Source organism: Rhamphochromis longiceps, linkage group LG16 (genome assembly GCF_057381845.1).
Source record: "Rhamphochromis longiceps isolate RC_006_pf linkage group LG16, R_longiceps_female_GT1.1, whole genome shotgun sequence".
In the NCBI taxonomy this organism is placed as follows: domain Eukaryota; kingdom Metazoa; phylum Chordata; class Actinopteri; order Cichliformes; family Cichlidae; genus Rhamphochromis; species Rhamphochromis longiceps.
The window spans coordinates 1,113,165-1,129,202 of NC_140572.1; the positions used below are offsets into that span (position 1 = coordinate 1,113,165).

Genomic DNA, 16,038 nt, shown 5'->3' on the forward strand with positions numbered 1-16,038 from the left:
AGGAGTCCTATCGGGCTTGGTTAGCCTGTGGGACTTCGGAGGCAGCCGACAGGTATCGACAGGCCAAGCGGAATGCGGCTCGGGCAGTGGCTGAAGCAAAAACTCGGGTGTGGGAGGAGTTCGGAGAGGCCATGGAAAAAGACTTTCGGACTGCCTCGAAGAGATTCTGGCAAACCGTCAGGCGTCTCAGGAGGGGAAAGCAGTGCTCTACCTGCACTGTGTATAGTGCTGGCGGAGCGCTGCTGACGTTGACTGAGAAAATTGTCAGGCGGTGGAAGGAATACTTCGAGGACCTCCTTAATCCCACTGACACGTCTTCCGAGGAGGAAGCAGAGTCTGGGGATGAGGGGAATGACCCGCCAATTTCCGGGGGCGAGGTCACTGAGGTAGTTAAACAACTCCTTGGTGGCAGAGCCCCTGGTGTTGATGAGGTCCGCCCCGAGTTCCTGAAGGCACTGGACATTGTAGGGCTGTCCTGGTTGACACGCCTCTGCAATGTTGCATGGAGATCAGGGGCAGTACCCGTGGACTGGCAGACCGGGGTGGTGGTCCCCATCTTTAAGAAGGGGGACCGGAGGGTGTGTTCCAACTACAGGGGGATCACACTCCTCAGCCTCCCTGGGAAAGTCTATGCCAGGGTGCTGGAAAGGAGAGTTCGTCCGCTAGTCGAACCTCGGATACAGGAGGAACAATGCGGTTTTCGTCCTGGTCGCGGAACACTGGACCAGCTCTTTATCCTCTCGAGGATACTTGAGGGTGCATGGGAGTTTGCCCAACCAGTCTACATGTGTTTTGTGGACGTGGAGAAGGCATTCGACCGTGTCCCTCGGGGTGTCCTGTGGGAGGTGTTGCGGGAGTATGGGGTGTCTGGCCCATTGCTACGGGCCATTCGATCCCTATACAACCGTTGCAAGAGCTTGGCTCGCATTGCCGGCAATAAGTCGGACTCGTTTCCAGTGGGTGATGGGCTCCGCCAGGGCTGCCCTTTGTCTCCGGTTCTGTTCATAATTTTTATGGACAGGATTTCTAGGCGCAGCCAAGTGGCGGAGGGCTTTCGCTTTGGTGGCCTCAGAATCTCATCTCTGATTTTTGCGGATGATGTGGTTCTGTTGGCTCCATCGGGTGAGGGCCTCCAGCTCGCACTGGAGAGGTTCGCAGCCGAGTGTGAAGCAGCGGGAATGAGGATCAGCACCTCCAAATCTGAGGCCATGGTTCTCAGCCGGAAAAGGGTGGAGTGCCCACTCCGGGTCGGGGATGAGTTCCTGCCCCAAGTGTGTCTGTGTGTCCACCGTGTCTCACCCGTGTGTTCTCCCTGCTGTCCATCGTCATTCTCCTCTGCTCGTTCTCATTCTCGTTCAGGTTCGTGCTCTGTAGTTTAGTTGTGTCCAGTATAGTTTAGTTTATCTTCGTTTGCCATTTTTTCCCTGTGATGTGTATTAAATAAACCACCGTCACACCTTTACAAGTGCCTGCAAATGGATCCTCCTTTATCATCTCCACAGTAGTAGTGTTTGCTTTTTGTACTTTGTTAATGTTTTATAACAATGTCTTGTTGGATTATTGTGAAACACTTGGGTATGCCTTTGGTTTTAAATGTGCCATATAAATAAAATTGTATTGTATAAAAGTAACTTTTATGTTAACAACAAAAAAGCATCTGATGTCCCAGGACCAAAGCTCAGTAAAAAAATTGGACCAGAATTAAATTCAAAATCCTGCTCCTCACATACAAGGTCTTAAATAATCAGGCCCCATCTTATTTTAATGACCTTGTAGTACCATATCACCCTATTAGAGCACTTCGTGTCACGGCTGCCGGGGCGAGCCGTGTGGAGTTGGACACATAGTCCAAAAAGGCCCAGACGGACAAGTTCAGGGGGCCGACCCGGAGGCCGACAGCACCGGAGGGCAAAACAGTTCAGTTCCGGGGGCCGACCGTGTAAAAGGCAGCGGCAGTGGGGCAGGTCCGGGGGCCGGCCACGCAGTAGGCAGTGGCGTGGAAACAGTTCTGGGGGCCGACCGTGCGGACGGCAACAGCGGCGTGGAAACAGTTCTGGGGGCCGACCGTGCGGACCGCAACAGCGGCATGAAAGCAGTTCTGGGGGCCGACCGTGCGGACGGCAACAGCGGCGTGAAAGCAGTTCTGGGGGCCGACCGTGCGGACGGCAACAGCGGCGTGAAAGCAGTTCTCGGGGCCGACCGTGCGGACGGCAACAGCGGCGTGAAAGCAGTTCTCGGGGCCGACCGTGCTCATGACAGCGGTGGCGACAATGCAAGTCCGGAGGCCGGCCACGGTGGCGAAGATGCCCAACATGCGGCCTGGCAGATGACCGACGATGTTGAGGCAGCAGCTGGGGACCAGAAGGCTGCGTGGCCCCCGCAGTACCAGGTGAGAAGGAGGCTGGACCAGGCGAGGCAGAAGCAGAGGCTGGACCAGGCGAGGCAGACGCAGAGGCTGGACCAGGCGACGTTGAAGCTGAAGCTGGACCAGGCAAGGGTGAAGCTGAAGCTGGACCAGGCGAGGGTGAAGCTGAAGCTGGACCAGGTGAAGCTGATGAAGCTGATGAGGAGGCTGGACCAGGCGAAGCTGATGAAGCTGATGAGGGGGCTGCTGCGGGCGAGGATGATGAGACTGCAGCTGGCGAGGATGATGAGACTGCAGCTGGCGAGGATGATTAGTCTTGGGGCTGGACGGGCTCCTCGGGCCCTCCAGCTGACGAGGCAAGAAGCTGGCTAGGTTCTCCTGAACCTCCAGCTGACGAGTCTTGGGGCTGGACGGGCTCCTCGGGCCCACCAGCTGACGAGGCAGGAAGCTGGCTAGGTTCTCCTGAACCTCCAGCTGACGAGTCTTGGGGCTGGACGGGCCCCTCGGGCCCTCCAGCTGACGAGGCAGGAAGCTGGCTAGGTTCTCCTGAACCTCCAGCTGACGAGTCTTGAGGCTGGATGGGCCCCTCGGGCCCTCCAGCTGACGAGGCAGGAAGCTGGCTAGGTTCTCCTGAACCTCCAGCTGACGAGTCTTGAGGCTGGACGGGCTCCTCGGGCCCTCCAGCTGACGAGACAGGAAGCTGGGCGGGCTCCTCGGGCCCTCCAGCTGACGAGGCAGGAAGCTGGACGGGCTCCTCGGGCCCCCCAGCGAAGACAGTCTCAGAACCAGCAGGTGCGGGGACCTCTGGCAGAGACAGAACAGAACCAGCAGGTGCGAAGACCTCTGGCAGAGACGGAACAGAACCAGCAGGCGCGGGGACCTCTGGCAGAGACGGAACAGAACCAGCAGGCGCGGGGACCTCTGGCAGGGGCAGAACAGGACCAGCAGGTGCGGAGACCTCTGGCAGGGACAGAACAGAACCAACAGGCACACGGGCCTCTGGCAGTGACAGAACAGAGCCAGCAGGCACAGTGGCCCCTGGCAAACACATAGCAGACTTAAGCTGCCCTGAGCATTGACTCTGCTCAGGCAGTGACAGCCGGGTGCAGTCCTCAGCTGGGTTCCTAGCCTCCAGGGGTCCAGAGTGGGCTGAGGGCTGAAACTAAATAATCAGGCCCCATCTTATCTTAATGACCTTGTAGTACCATATCACCCTATTAGAGCGCTCCGCTCTCGCTCTGCAGGCCTACTTGTTGTTCCTAGAGTATTTAAAAGTAGAATGGGAGGGAGAGCCTTCAGTTTTCAGGCCCCTCTTCTGTGGAACCAGCTTCCAGTTTGGATTCGGGAGACAGACACTATCTCTACTTTTAAGATTAGGCTTAAAACTTTCCTTTTTTCTAAAGCATATAGTTAGGGCTGGACCAGGTGACCCTGAATCCTCCCTTTGTTATGCTGCAATAGATGTAGGCTGCCGGGGGATTCCCATGATGCATTGAGTTTTTCCTTTCCAGTCACCTTTCTCACTCACTATGTATTAATAGACCTCTCTGCATTGAATCATATCTGTTATTAACCTCTGTCTCTCTTCCACAGCATGTCTTTATCCTGTCTTCCTTCTCTCACCCCAACCGGTCGCAGCAGATGGCCGCCCCTCCCTGAGCCTGGTTCTGCCGGAGGTTTCTTCCTGTTAAAAGGGAGTTTTTCCTTCCCACTGTCGCCAAAGTGCTTGCTCATAGGGGGTCATATGATTGTTGGGTTTTTCTCTGTATCTATGAAGCGCCTTGAGGCGACTTTTGTTGTGATTTGGCGCTATATAAATAAAATTGAATTGAATTGAATTGAACTCAGCCTCTGGGGAGGCCCTGGAGCGCGTCACAGTCTCTGAACTGGCCAGCTTTTTAGGAATGATTACATTATCATTAGGTTTGTCTCTCTGCTTAGAACAAACTGATGAAACACAGTTCCTTTTAGATTGATTTGACTGAGCTTGTTGTACCGGAGTAGCAAGTGACACAGGATGCAGGGCTAGTGGCTGCTGAACAGGAGGCTGAACTGAGGGTGACTGAAACAATGGTTGGGATGACGACGGTGGTGGAATTGGAGACTGAGCTGGAGGCCGGGCGGCTACCTGAGCTTGAGGCCGGGCGGCTACCTGAGCTTCAGGTTGCAGTTCAAAAGAATAAACAGTCCTGGTATTATCAGAGCTGGTGTTAATTGTCTCTGGGATATATGCCACAGTTTTAGCAGACCCTGGGTTAGCTGACATGGGTTTAACAGGTTCAGAAGAAACAGAAGAACAACAGCCCTTTGCTTTCACTGAAGTCTTAAAAATGCCAACCTGGGAGAGATCGGTTACCACGAAGGTAGGTAAGCTTTGCGAATTAGCTCCCACTGACACACCCCGAACAACCCCAGAAGAAAAAGTCTCAAAGTTCAAATTGGAGCTGTTATCCTTTTTACTCACCACAGTCGGCCGCTCTGATATCCTGGGGTCCGACTGTGGCGAGGGGCGTCGACGGCGTGAGTGCCGTCTCCCATTTGAAGGCTGGACCGACGGGCCGGGCAGGACACTCTCCGTCAGGTCAGGGAGTGAAGCATGAATTGCAGGGTGGGTGGTAGCAAGGGGGAGAAGATGAAGCTCGTTCAGAACAAAATTCTGTGTGAGCGGGTGAAGTGAGCTGAGCCTTGGCGGAATTCTCTCCCCTCATAAGAATTCTCTCCCCTCATAAGTTAATTAATTTGTCTACCGAGTAAACAATATCCTCCCGGAGCTTCTCGGGCGGGTTGACTGCTGCTGGGTCCATAGTGGCCGGTTCGTACTGTCACGGCTGCCGGGGCGAGCCGTGTGGAGTTGGAAGAAGGACCCAAGATGCAGGCAGTGGATGAAATGCTGGTGAGGTTTATTAACAAAGGTGTAGTGGCAAACAAGCAGTGGGGCATGACAAATAACTGAAGACACCTAAACTGGGAGAACTAAAAATAACAGACCTGGGAGCATACGACAAAGGGGATGAGAAGCAGAGAGACGCAGACGAGGAACAGGACACTGTGGAACACAGGGTAACGCAGACTGACACGAAGTAACACAGACGAACCGGCAACAGACAGGAGAACACACAAAGCTTAAATACACACACCAGTAATCAGGGGAATGGGCCACAGGAGGGAGACACAGCTGGGAGCAATTAGGCTAACGAGACAGGGGAGAGGTAAAACTGAACACACTGACATGAGACATGAACTTCCAGAATAAAACAGGAAACTAACAGACACAGAGAACCAGACAGGACACTGAACTTGACAGGCAGACTGATGAGCAGACACAATAACACCATGGACAGACAGAGGGAACACAGAGAAGTGGGAGCAGGCAGGCAAAGAACAGAAACCTAACAAATGGCAAAATCACAAAAGAATACACACTCGGAATGAACAAAAGCATAAGGAAACACAAAACACTGAGTCCTCAGACTCAGGACCATGACACTTCGCTCTCACACTGCAGGCCTACTTGTTGTTCCTAGAGTATTTAAAAGTAGAATGGGAGGCAGAGCCTTCAGTTTTCAGGCCCCTCTTCTGTGGAACCAGCTTCCAGCTTGGATTCAGGAGACAGACACTATCTCTACTTTTAAGATTAGGCTTCAAACTTTCCGTTTTGGTAAAGCATATAGTTAGGGCTGGACCAGGTGACCCTGAATCCTCCCTTAGTTGTGCTGCAATAGGTGTAGACTGCTGGGGGATTCCCATGATGCATTGAGTATTTCTTCTTTACTCACTTTGTGTTAGGGCAGGGATAGCTCAGTAGGTAGAGTGGTTGCCCCATGATCGGAAGGTCGGGGGTTCGATTCCCCTTAACAGCTACCCTGAGGTACCCCTGAGCAAGGTACCGTCCCTACACACTGCTCCCCGGGCGCCCAATGGCTGCCCACTGCTTCACTGAGTGAATGGGTTAAATGCAGAGAGCAATTTCCCCACGGGGCTCAATAAAGTACACACTTTCTTCTTCTTTCTTCTTAATAGACCTCTCTGCACTGAATCACACTTATCATTAATCTCTGTCTCTCTTCCACAGCATGTCTTTATCCTGTTTTCCTTCTCTCACCCCAACCGGTCACAGCAGATGGCCCCGCCCCTCCCTGAGCCTGGTTCTGCCAGAGGTTTCTTCCTGTTAAAAGGGAGTTTTTCCTTCCCACTGTCACCAAAGTGCTTGCTCATAGGGGGTCATATGATCATTGGGTTTTTCTCTCTATGTATGATTGTAGGGTCTACCTTAAAATATAAAGCACCTTAAGGTGATTGCTGCTGTGAGTTTGCAATATACAAATAAAATTAAATTGAACTGACTCAAGTGCAGGAACCCAGAGCAGTGACAGCGAAATGTTTTACATTGTTTATTTTTTAAACTCAAAACTTCAAAGTGTGACAGGGACAAAGGCAACAAAACACAGAACATGACGTTGCAGGCCTAGTTTACAGGCTAGGTAGACATGGATTTAAAAGGGGGAATTGGGCCAGAGATGCAGACTGGACCGTGGCAGTTAAGCAGTCACACTGAGGAGAGAGGACAGTGGAGTTAGCTACGTAGTGAATAGAACAGAACAGAATAGAATAGCTTTTATTGTCAGTGTTACAAGAACAATGAAAGCCTATTTGGCATTTCTCCATGTGTGTGAAGTACACAATAGCTTAAGTATTTACACAATAACAAACAAATTTACATTTACTGAAGAAATATATGTACAAGTTATACATACACCTGCAAATCCTGGGTCTTTTGACCCAGCGTTTTAAGTTTGAGTTTATTTTGTTCATTAGGTTATCTAAGTTCATTTGTTTATTAGATTCCCCTTGTGTTTCCAACCCCTGTTAAGTCTCCCTTGTCTTTCATGTGCTTCATGTCTGTGTTTCTTATGTTGTCATATTTGCGTTTCATTATGTTTCCCATTTTATTTTGAAAGAGGTCCTGTGTTCCTGCATTTTGTTTTACTCTTCCCCTGTGGCATTGTTATGTTCATGTTGTGTCTACTGTGCCTTTCTGCCCCATGTTTCAGGTCCCTATGTTCTGTCTCCCCAGTCTGTTAAGTTTACATGTCTTGAGTCCCGTCAGTGTGTTTCCTGTTTTACTTTCACAGTCTGTCCTATGTTAATGTTTCTAGTTTTGCTTCCCTTGTCTCGTCCTGCCTGATTACTCCCAGCTGTGCTCTCCTCCTGTGGCTCATTCCCCCTCGTTATCCCTCAGTGTATTTAAGCCCCATGTTTCTCTTTGTCAGTGTTGCGTCCTCCCTCATAGCTGTGTGATTTTTCCCTGTGGCTCCTTGTGCTTTAGTTTTCGCAGTTTAGTTTAGTTTTGTATTGTTTTTCGTGTCCCACTCCACGCCAGCAATAAAGCTGTGTTTTTTGAGTTTACTTTTCGTCTCTGTGAGTTTGCATTTGGGTCCTACTCTTGCCTGCACACAGCCGTATTGTGACATCCACATAAACACTTACATATACACATACACATACATGCCATCTGAGGAGCAGGTGCATTGAGAGGTGCAGTGTGATCAGTGATATTGCACATTGAGTGTCTGGGGGGAATGATATTGCACATTGGGTGGGGGGAGGGGGGCTGTTGCAACTATACTAAATAAGGTTATAATAAATACAGTTTAAAGAGGTAGGGATGTTGGTTGCATTGAAGTATAAATAGAAATACGATTTATAAATAAGGTGTAATGTCCATGAGTGTTGGCAGTGCAGTTATCCTCCAATCAGGGTGGAGGTAGGGCATGTTTGACAGCCTGTGGGTAAAAACTGCTGTTGAGTCTGTTTGTCTTCAACCTGATGGAGCGTTTACCAGAGGGAAGGGGGGGGGAAGTGAGTGTCCAGGGTGCGAGGGGTCTTTGATGATGATACTGGCTTTCTGCTGAAGTCTGCCAGTATAGATGTCTCTGAGGGGGGTTGGTGAAGTGCAGATTGCCCGCTCCGCTGCCCTCACCACCCACTGCAGTTTCCTCTCATCCTCCACTGCGCACTTAGGAGCCTGATAGAAAATTCCAGCCGCACACCCTGACTAATTATCATGAAGGTCCTCCAAAGTAGCTGTGATCTGACATTCAGTGACATGTGACCATTGGGATTCATGTGGTGTCTAGCACCAGGATATTGATAGCAGATCTATCCTGTTCTATTTGCTGAAGTGTGGTGCTTTTCTGAGGAATGTTCCAGCGTAAGACCTTGGGCTCTTTTTGTGTTTCTCAAGGTTTTCCTGGACAGGTAAGGCTTATGAATCGATTAAAATGCCATTTTTGATCCAGTTTAAAACTAAGCAGTTCCATGTTATGCAATCACGACATCCAAAAATGAATGAGGTCAGATGGGAAAAATAGGAGGACGGACATTAGTGTGATGCACAGGAGAAAAAAGGGGCTCGGTCACGAAGCTGTTTGTGCTCAAGAGCCTCACTTGTCTTGGTTTTCTTGTACTTTATATTATTAACATCACATTTTGACTTATTCGCAGAGGGAAAAAATATCAGCGAATGAGTTGCGTCAGAAGGCAAATGTGGGAGGAAGGGTGGTGATACAAAAAAGGGGCTCAGTCACAAAGCTGTTTGTGCTGAACAGCTGTCTTTCTCTAACAATGGAAGAAACTGAACTCTGCTTTCCACAACTCCTCAACTCCTCTTGTGTGCGGCAAAAGCGCCCACAAATTGAGGCTGTGTGTATTTACACCCTGCTATCATCTATCTCTCTGCTTACTGCAGTACTGAACCTACTTGTCATCATCTCCATCGCCCACTTCAAGTACTGACCTATTTAAATTAGTGACTTTTTTTTAGTGATAAAAAAATCATTTTTGCTTGTGAAGTTTCTTTTTATATGATGCTTTTGTCTTTTCCTCATAGTTCTAATGTTTTAACTGTTATACTAGACATGCTATTACCAATGTAATGCTTTATTTTAATCCAGGCAGCTGCACACCCCAACCAACCTCCTCCTCCTCTCTCTGGCCGTCTCAGATTTCTTCGTGGGCCTCATCATGGCTTTTGAGATTAGCCTCCTAGATGGCTGCTGGTTTCTTGGTGACCACATGTGTGCTCTGTATAGCAGTTTAGATTACATTGCTACTTCTGCTTCAGTAGGAACTATGGTACTCATATCAGCTGACCGCTATGTAGCCATTTGTGACCCTCTGCATTATCCCACCAAAATCACTATAAAAAGAGTCTCAGTCTCTATTTGTACTTGCTGGGCTTGTTCAATTCTGTATAACAGTCTTATCATGAAGGATAATTTGAAGCAGCCAGGGAGGTATAATTCTTGTTCTGGTGATTGTGTAGTTGTCATTGACTACTTCGTGGGAATTGTTGACTTTGTTTTGACCTTTGTTGGCCCTGTGATTGTCATCATAGTTCTGTATCTAAGAGTATTTGCGGTGGCTGTCTCTCAGGCTCGGGCAATGCGCTCTCATATCACTGCTCTTAGACTCCAGGGATCAGAGACGGTGCATGCTAAGAAATCTGAGCTGAAAGCTGCCAGGACTCTCGGTGTACTTGTTATTGCCTTTCTGATATGTCTTTTCCCATTTTTCTGTTCCTCAATGGTAGGCCAGAATAGTTTCTTTGATATTAGATCTGTACCTTTTGAGCTCTTGCTGTTCTATTTTAACTCTTGTCTGAACCCATTAATCTACACTTTTTGCTACCCCTGGTTTCTGAAATCTATCAAGCTCATTGTGACATTTAAGATATTTAGGCATGGCTCCAGTGAGGCCAGTATACTATAGGAAAAATTGATGTTATCACTGACACGGTGAAAAAAGATCAATTGTGATTAATTTACACTAAGTACAATTCCAGAAGTCTGATAAAATGAATTTGTTTACATTGTTTCCATTATTAATGTACTAGTCCTCTGGTCCACAATGACAAAATTCTGTGTTTTGTCCATAATTTAAATGATTGTAAATCCATCAAAATTAAATTGGAATGCACAAACAATTTCTGAGAATTGTACATGGTACTCTAATTTATCTGCAGCCTACAGATGAGACAAAAAATGTTGGTCTTAGTAAATAAATACATATATGAATAGTCATTCTTATTCTACCAGTGAAATTCACACATGCGAATTGTTGACCTTAATATCAGTTTCCATAACATAAGAACATAAAAAACAAACATTCCCTGGAGCTCAACAGCATCCCTCCATCTCTCACTGTGTTTCCTCGGGGAAATTAAGTCACTTTGTAGTATTTTAAGGTTAAAATGTGGCTTCTACATCAGTCTGTGCTCACTATCAATTTTACACACATATGAACTTGAGTGACAGCTTTTTCTTAATCCATAAGGTTAAATATGTTGTTGGTCCAGGTATATAAACTTCACCGCTATGGGAAGGCTTTCCACAAGGTTTAGGAGTGTGTATATGGGAGTTTTTGACTATTATTACACATCAAACCTTGTCTTTATCAGACTTACCTTTTGTATTGATGCCCATGTTGGTGAGACACAGCAACAATCTAAATGACTGTGGCTAATATGATGTGATGATATGATGCTGGCTATGGATAATAAACAGATACTGACCACTTACTAGACATGCAACTGCAGCATCCTCTAAAATGTGTTAACATCTGTTTTAGCTCTGTTGCCTCAAGGACTGTTTTTTTAATCTTTATAATCTCATACCACAAAACCTACATTCAGTCTGGATTTATTGAGCTTCTGTATTGTAATTTTTAGCTTTCAAAGCTATTTATGTGATACTATTAATATCTTATCTTGTAAAGACATGATTATACCCCGTAAGCTTATTAAAGTGTACCCTAACAATAAGCCGTGGGTCATCAAAAGCGTCAAATCCTGTTTACGGAAAAAGAGAAAGGCTTTTAAAGAGGGGGCTGTTACTGACTTTCAGACAGCCACCAAAGCCCTGAAAGTCGAGATCTTGAAAGCAAAACAGAGCTACAAAAACTGTAATATATGTTTGCACTGATTGCCGATCATGCTTCAACTGAGTCGTCCTTGGTCAGAAGGAATGGTACTCCACAGTGATGTAGTTCAAATAACTTTAATAAGGAGGTGGCAGATGACATCAACAGGATGTACAGCGTTGGTAGGGAGGCGATTGCATTACAGTATTCACATGCAGGTAAAGGGAGTGTGAGTGTGTATATGGGTGTGTGTGGTCATCTGTAAACAGAAAGAACAAACATTTGTATTAACCACTATGGATAGCAGTGTACCCCTTATACAGTACTGTGGGTTTCCGGCGTAATGTTATACTATCTGCCATGACCTCATGGCCACTAGATGGCACCCTAAGACCACAAATGAATTTCTGGCTCGTATTTACATTGGCAAACCAGATTTCTGCAGATTACAACGATTCAGAGAATAAACATAGTAAATAGTTACATCCACCTACAACCACGATGCTTGACAGTAAGTCGTATATGAAATGAAATATGGGCTGAACACAAGGCTGCCTGTAGTAGGCCAAAAAAACGCATCTTAGCGATAGCAACGGGACTAGCTTCTCACGTAGCAAATTACACAGATAAAGTCAAACGAGCATCACTCTCATCTTACAATACTCACATGGTAAGCACGCACACAGTATTAACTCACACAGGAATGCAAGTAAATACAGTGGGGCAAAAAAAGTATTTAGTCAGCCACCGATTGTGCAAGTTCCCCCACTTAAAATGATGACAGAGGTCAGTAATTTGCACCAGAGGTACACGTCAACTGTGAGGGACAGAATGTGAAGAAAAAATCCATGAATTCACATGGTAGGATTTGTAAAGAATTTATTCGTAAATCAGGGTGGCAAATAAGTATTTGGTCAATAACAAAAATACAACTCAATACTTTGTACTTTGTTCACAGCCGAGTGTGAAGCAGCGGGAATGAGGATCAGCACCTCCAAATCTGAGGCCATGGTTCTCAGCCGGAAAAGGGTGGAGTGCCCACTCCGGGTCGGGGATGAGTTCCTGCCCCAAGTGGAGGAGTTCAAGTATCTCGGAGTCTTGTTCGCGAGTGATGGGAGAAGGGAGCCGGAGATCGACAGACGGATTGGGGCTGCGGCTGCAGTAATGCGGACGCTGCACCGGTCCGTCGTGGTGATGAGGGAGCTGAGTGTAAAAGCGAAGCTCTCAATTTACCGGTCGATCTACGTCCCTACCCTCACCTATGGCCACGAGCTGTGGGCAGTGACCGAAAGAACGAGATCGCGGATACAAGCGGCGGAAATGAGCTTCCTCCGAAGGGTAGCTGGCCTCTCCCTTAGAGATAGGGTGAGAAGTTCGGCCATCCGGGAGGGGCTCAGAGTAGAGCAGCTGCTGCTCCACATCGAAAGGAGCCAGCTGAGGTGGTTCGGGCATCTGACAAGGATGCCCCCTGGGCGCCTCCTGGGTGAGGTGTTCCAGGCATGTCCGACCGGGAGGAGGCCCCGGGGCAGACCCAGGACACGCTGGAGAGATTATATCTCTCGGCTGGCCTGGGAACGCCTTGGTGTTCCCCCGGATGAGCTGGAGGAGGTGGCTGGGGAGAGGGAGGTCTGGGCTTCTTTGCTTAGGCTGCTGCCCCCGCGACCCGGCTCCGGATAAAGCGGATGAAGATGGATGGATGGAATTGTTAATGTCAGTCAAAGCAAGGTGGAATATCAAAGGATGATGCAACTCTTGCTAAGTTGTCCAATGAAGTTAAGATTATTTAAGTTTTTTGTTTGTTTGTTTGTTTGTTTGTTTGTTTGTTTGTTTGTTTGTTTGTTTGTTTGTTTGTTTGTTTGTTTGTTTGTTTGTTTGGGTGTTTTTGTGTCTGTGACCCAGCATTTGTGTTGGAATTTTTCAAATTTTGTTAATTCTTGACTGTTTTGGTTTTTTGAGAAATGGTTAATTAGTTCCCTTGAGTGTTGCCTTCCTGTTGCCCAAGTTTTTTCTCTGGTTTTCCTAGTGTCTTCTATGTTCTCTAAGTCACATCTTTATGTGTGTTTAGTTTTCTTTATTTGTAAAGTTCATCTGTTTGAGTCCTTTTTTTTGGTGTCCCCTTTGGAATCCTGACCGATTCTCAGGCTGATGGGTGGCCATAACGATATCCTCTGCCCTTGATGTGGATGATGCAACCATGAGTAATAACTCCCCGAAGCGGCATTAAGGAAAAACAGTGGTAATGTCTCGTTTATCCTCCAGGGGAAGCAGTGTGGAGGAGCATTCATTTACACGCTTGCTACACTATATATTTATACCTTTTAAATTTGTTCAGGAATTGTATAATTATGATACAATCAGCATTTCTATTAAATATTGATATAGATACAGTGGGGCAAAAAAGTATTTAGTCAGCCACCGATTGTGCAAGTTCCCCCACCTAAAATGATGACAGAGGTCAGTAATTTGCACCAGAGGTACACTTCAACTGTGAGAGACATAGGATTTGTAAAGAATTTATTCGTAAATCAGGGTGGCAAATAAGTATTTGGTCAATAACAAAAATACAACTCAATACTTTGCAACATAACCTTTGTTGGCAATAACAGAGGTCAAACGTTTACTATAGGTCTTTACCAGGTTTGCACACACAGTAGCTGGTATTTTGGCCCATTCCTCCATGCAGATCTTCTCGAGAGCAGTGATGTTTTGGGGCTGTCGCCGAGCAACACGGACTTTCAACTCCCGCCACAGATTTTCTATGGGGTTGAGGTCTGGAGACTGGCTAGGCCACTCCAGGACTTTCAAATGCTTCTTACGGAGCCACTCCTTTGTTGCCCGGGCGGTGTGTTTTGGATCATTGTCATGTTGGAAGACCCAGCCGCGTTTCATCTTCAAAGTTCTCACTGATGGAAGGAGGTTTTGGCTCAAAATCTCACGATACATGGCCCCATTCATTCTGTCCTTAACACGGATCAGTCGTCCTGTCCCCTTGGCAGAAAAACAGCCCCACAGCATGATGTTTCCACCCCCATGCTTCACAGTAGGTATGGTGTTCTTGGGATGCAACTCAGTATTCTTCGTCCTCCAAACACGACGAGTTGAGTTTATACCAAAAAGTTCTACTTTGGTTTCATCTGACCACATGACATTCTCCCAATCCTCTGCTGTATCATCCATGTGCTGTCTGGCAAACTTCAGACGGGCCTGGACATGCACTGGCTTCAGCAGCGGAACACGTCTGGCACTGCGGGATTTGATTCCCTGCCGTTTTAGTGTGTTACTGATGGTGACCTTTGTTACTTTGGTCCCAGCTCTCTGCAGGTCATTCACCAGGTCCCCCCGTGTGGTTCTGGGATCTTTGCTCACCGTTCTCATGATCATTTTGACCCCACGGGATGAGATCTTGCGTGGAGCCCCAGATCGTGGGAGATTATCAGTGGTCTTGTATGTCTTCCATTTTCTGATGATTGCTCCCACAGTTGATTTGTTCACACCAAGGATTTTTTTTCTTCACATTCTGTCTCTCACAGTTGAAGTGTACCTCTGGTGCAAATTACTGACCTCTGTCATCATTTTAAGTGGGGGAACTTGCACAATCGGTGGCTGACTAAATACTTTTTTGCCCCACTGTACGTTACTCCTCCGACACACCTCATCTGTGCAGAACTGCTCTGAACACGTTCCCAACCGGAAGTACAGATACCAAGGTGCATCATGGGTAACGTAGTCTAAAACAGTTACAGTAAACACGTGGACTTTTAACAAAAACCTTCTAGAAAGCAAATTTGCTGCAAAAAATTTGGGGTCTGCCTGGACTTGTATGAAAACCACAGCAGGGTTTCAAAATCCCCAGAGCAGCAGTCAGATCATTTTAGATGGCTTTAATTCAGACACAGATTTTGCACTTTGAATATGTTTTATAGTCATTTTAGTTCCTCTGATTTTAGCAAGGATATTTTGGAACTGAAACAGAAACTGAGAGATACTCAGCACTTTATCATTGAACTCATGTCCTTTCATATATTTAATGTGAACAAAAGCCAGGGTCCTGATTACATTAGTGGCTGCCTAATTAAATCTTGTGCTAAAGAACTCAGTCCTATATTTCAGGTTATTTTTTATAAATCCTTGCAAACACAACATGTGCCCTCTCTTTGGAAAGAAGCAGTTGTGGTTCCTGTCCCTAAATCTAGTCGTCCAAAAGTTCTAAGTGACTTCAGGCCTGTTGCCCTCACCTCAGTTGTGATGAAAGTCTTCAGAAAATCACCAGAAGTTTGATTATGGAAGAGATTGAACATCAGCTAGATCCAATGCAATTTGCATATAGACCCAATAGAGGAGTGGAGGAGGCGCTTTTGACTCTACTAAATTTGATTTAATAACGCTCTATATTAACAGTTACACACTATATAAAACAACTTTATAGAATTATATTTGTTTGCAGATGTTGGCAGCTATCAGCGAATAGTTATCAGCTATTTTGAAACAAAAAAATACTTTTTTTGTCTCAGTGGAGACGTTGCCGCTTTGTCTCTGGCTCTCGCCCAGCGGACCCCGTTGACCGACTCTCCGCCCCCACCAGCCTCTCCGGCAGACGAACCCATCCCGGGCGCGAGCGCGTCTCAGCCCGCAAGTGCGGCCCAAACTACGCCTGTGGTCGTCGGGCATCAGCCTCCCTCTCCAGAACTATTTCATGGTGAGTTGGAAAAGTGTGCAGGATTTCTCACACAACTTGTACCCTGGTGATGGAGATA

At 47.1% G+C, this 16,038-nt stretch overlaps 1 protein-coding gene across 1 annotated transcript; it reads left to right on the forward strand.

Annotated features, from left to right (window-relative positions):
- The first annotated feature begins 8,983 nt into the window (after nucleotides 1-8,983).
- Nucleotides 8,984-10,135, forward strand: LOC146650340 (trace amine-associated receptor 13c-like). The gene is made up of 2 exons (XM_085384340.1): nucleotides 8,984-9,153; nucleotides 9,319-10,135. Exons 1-2 carry the CDS (start codon nucleotides 8,990-8,992, stop codon nucleotides 10,133-10,135), a joined length of 981 nt encoding a protein of 326 aa, XP_085240466.1. The 5' UTR covers nucleotides 8,984-8,989.
- Nucleotides 10,136-16,038: the final 5,903 nt, after the last annotated feature.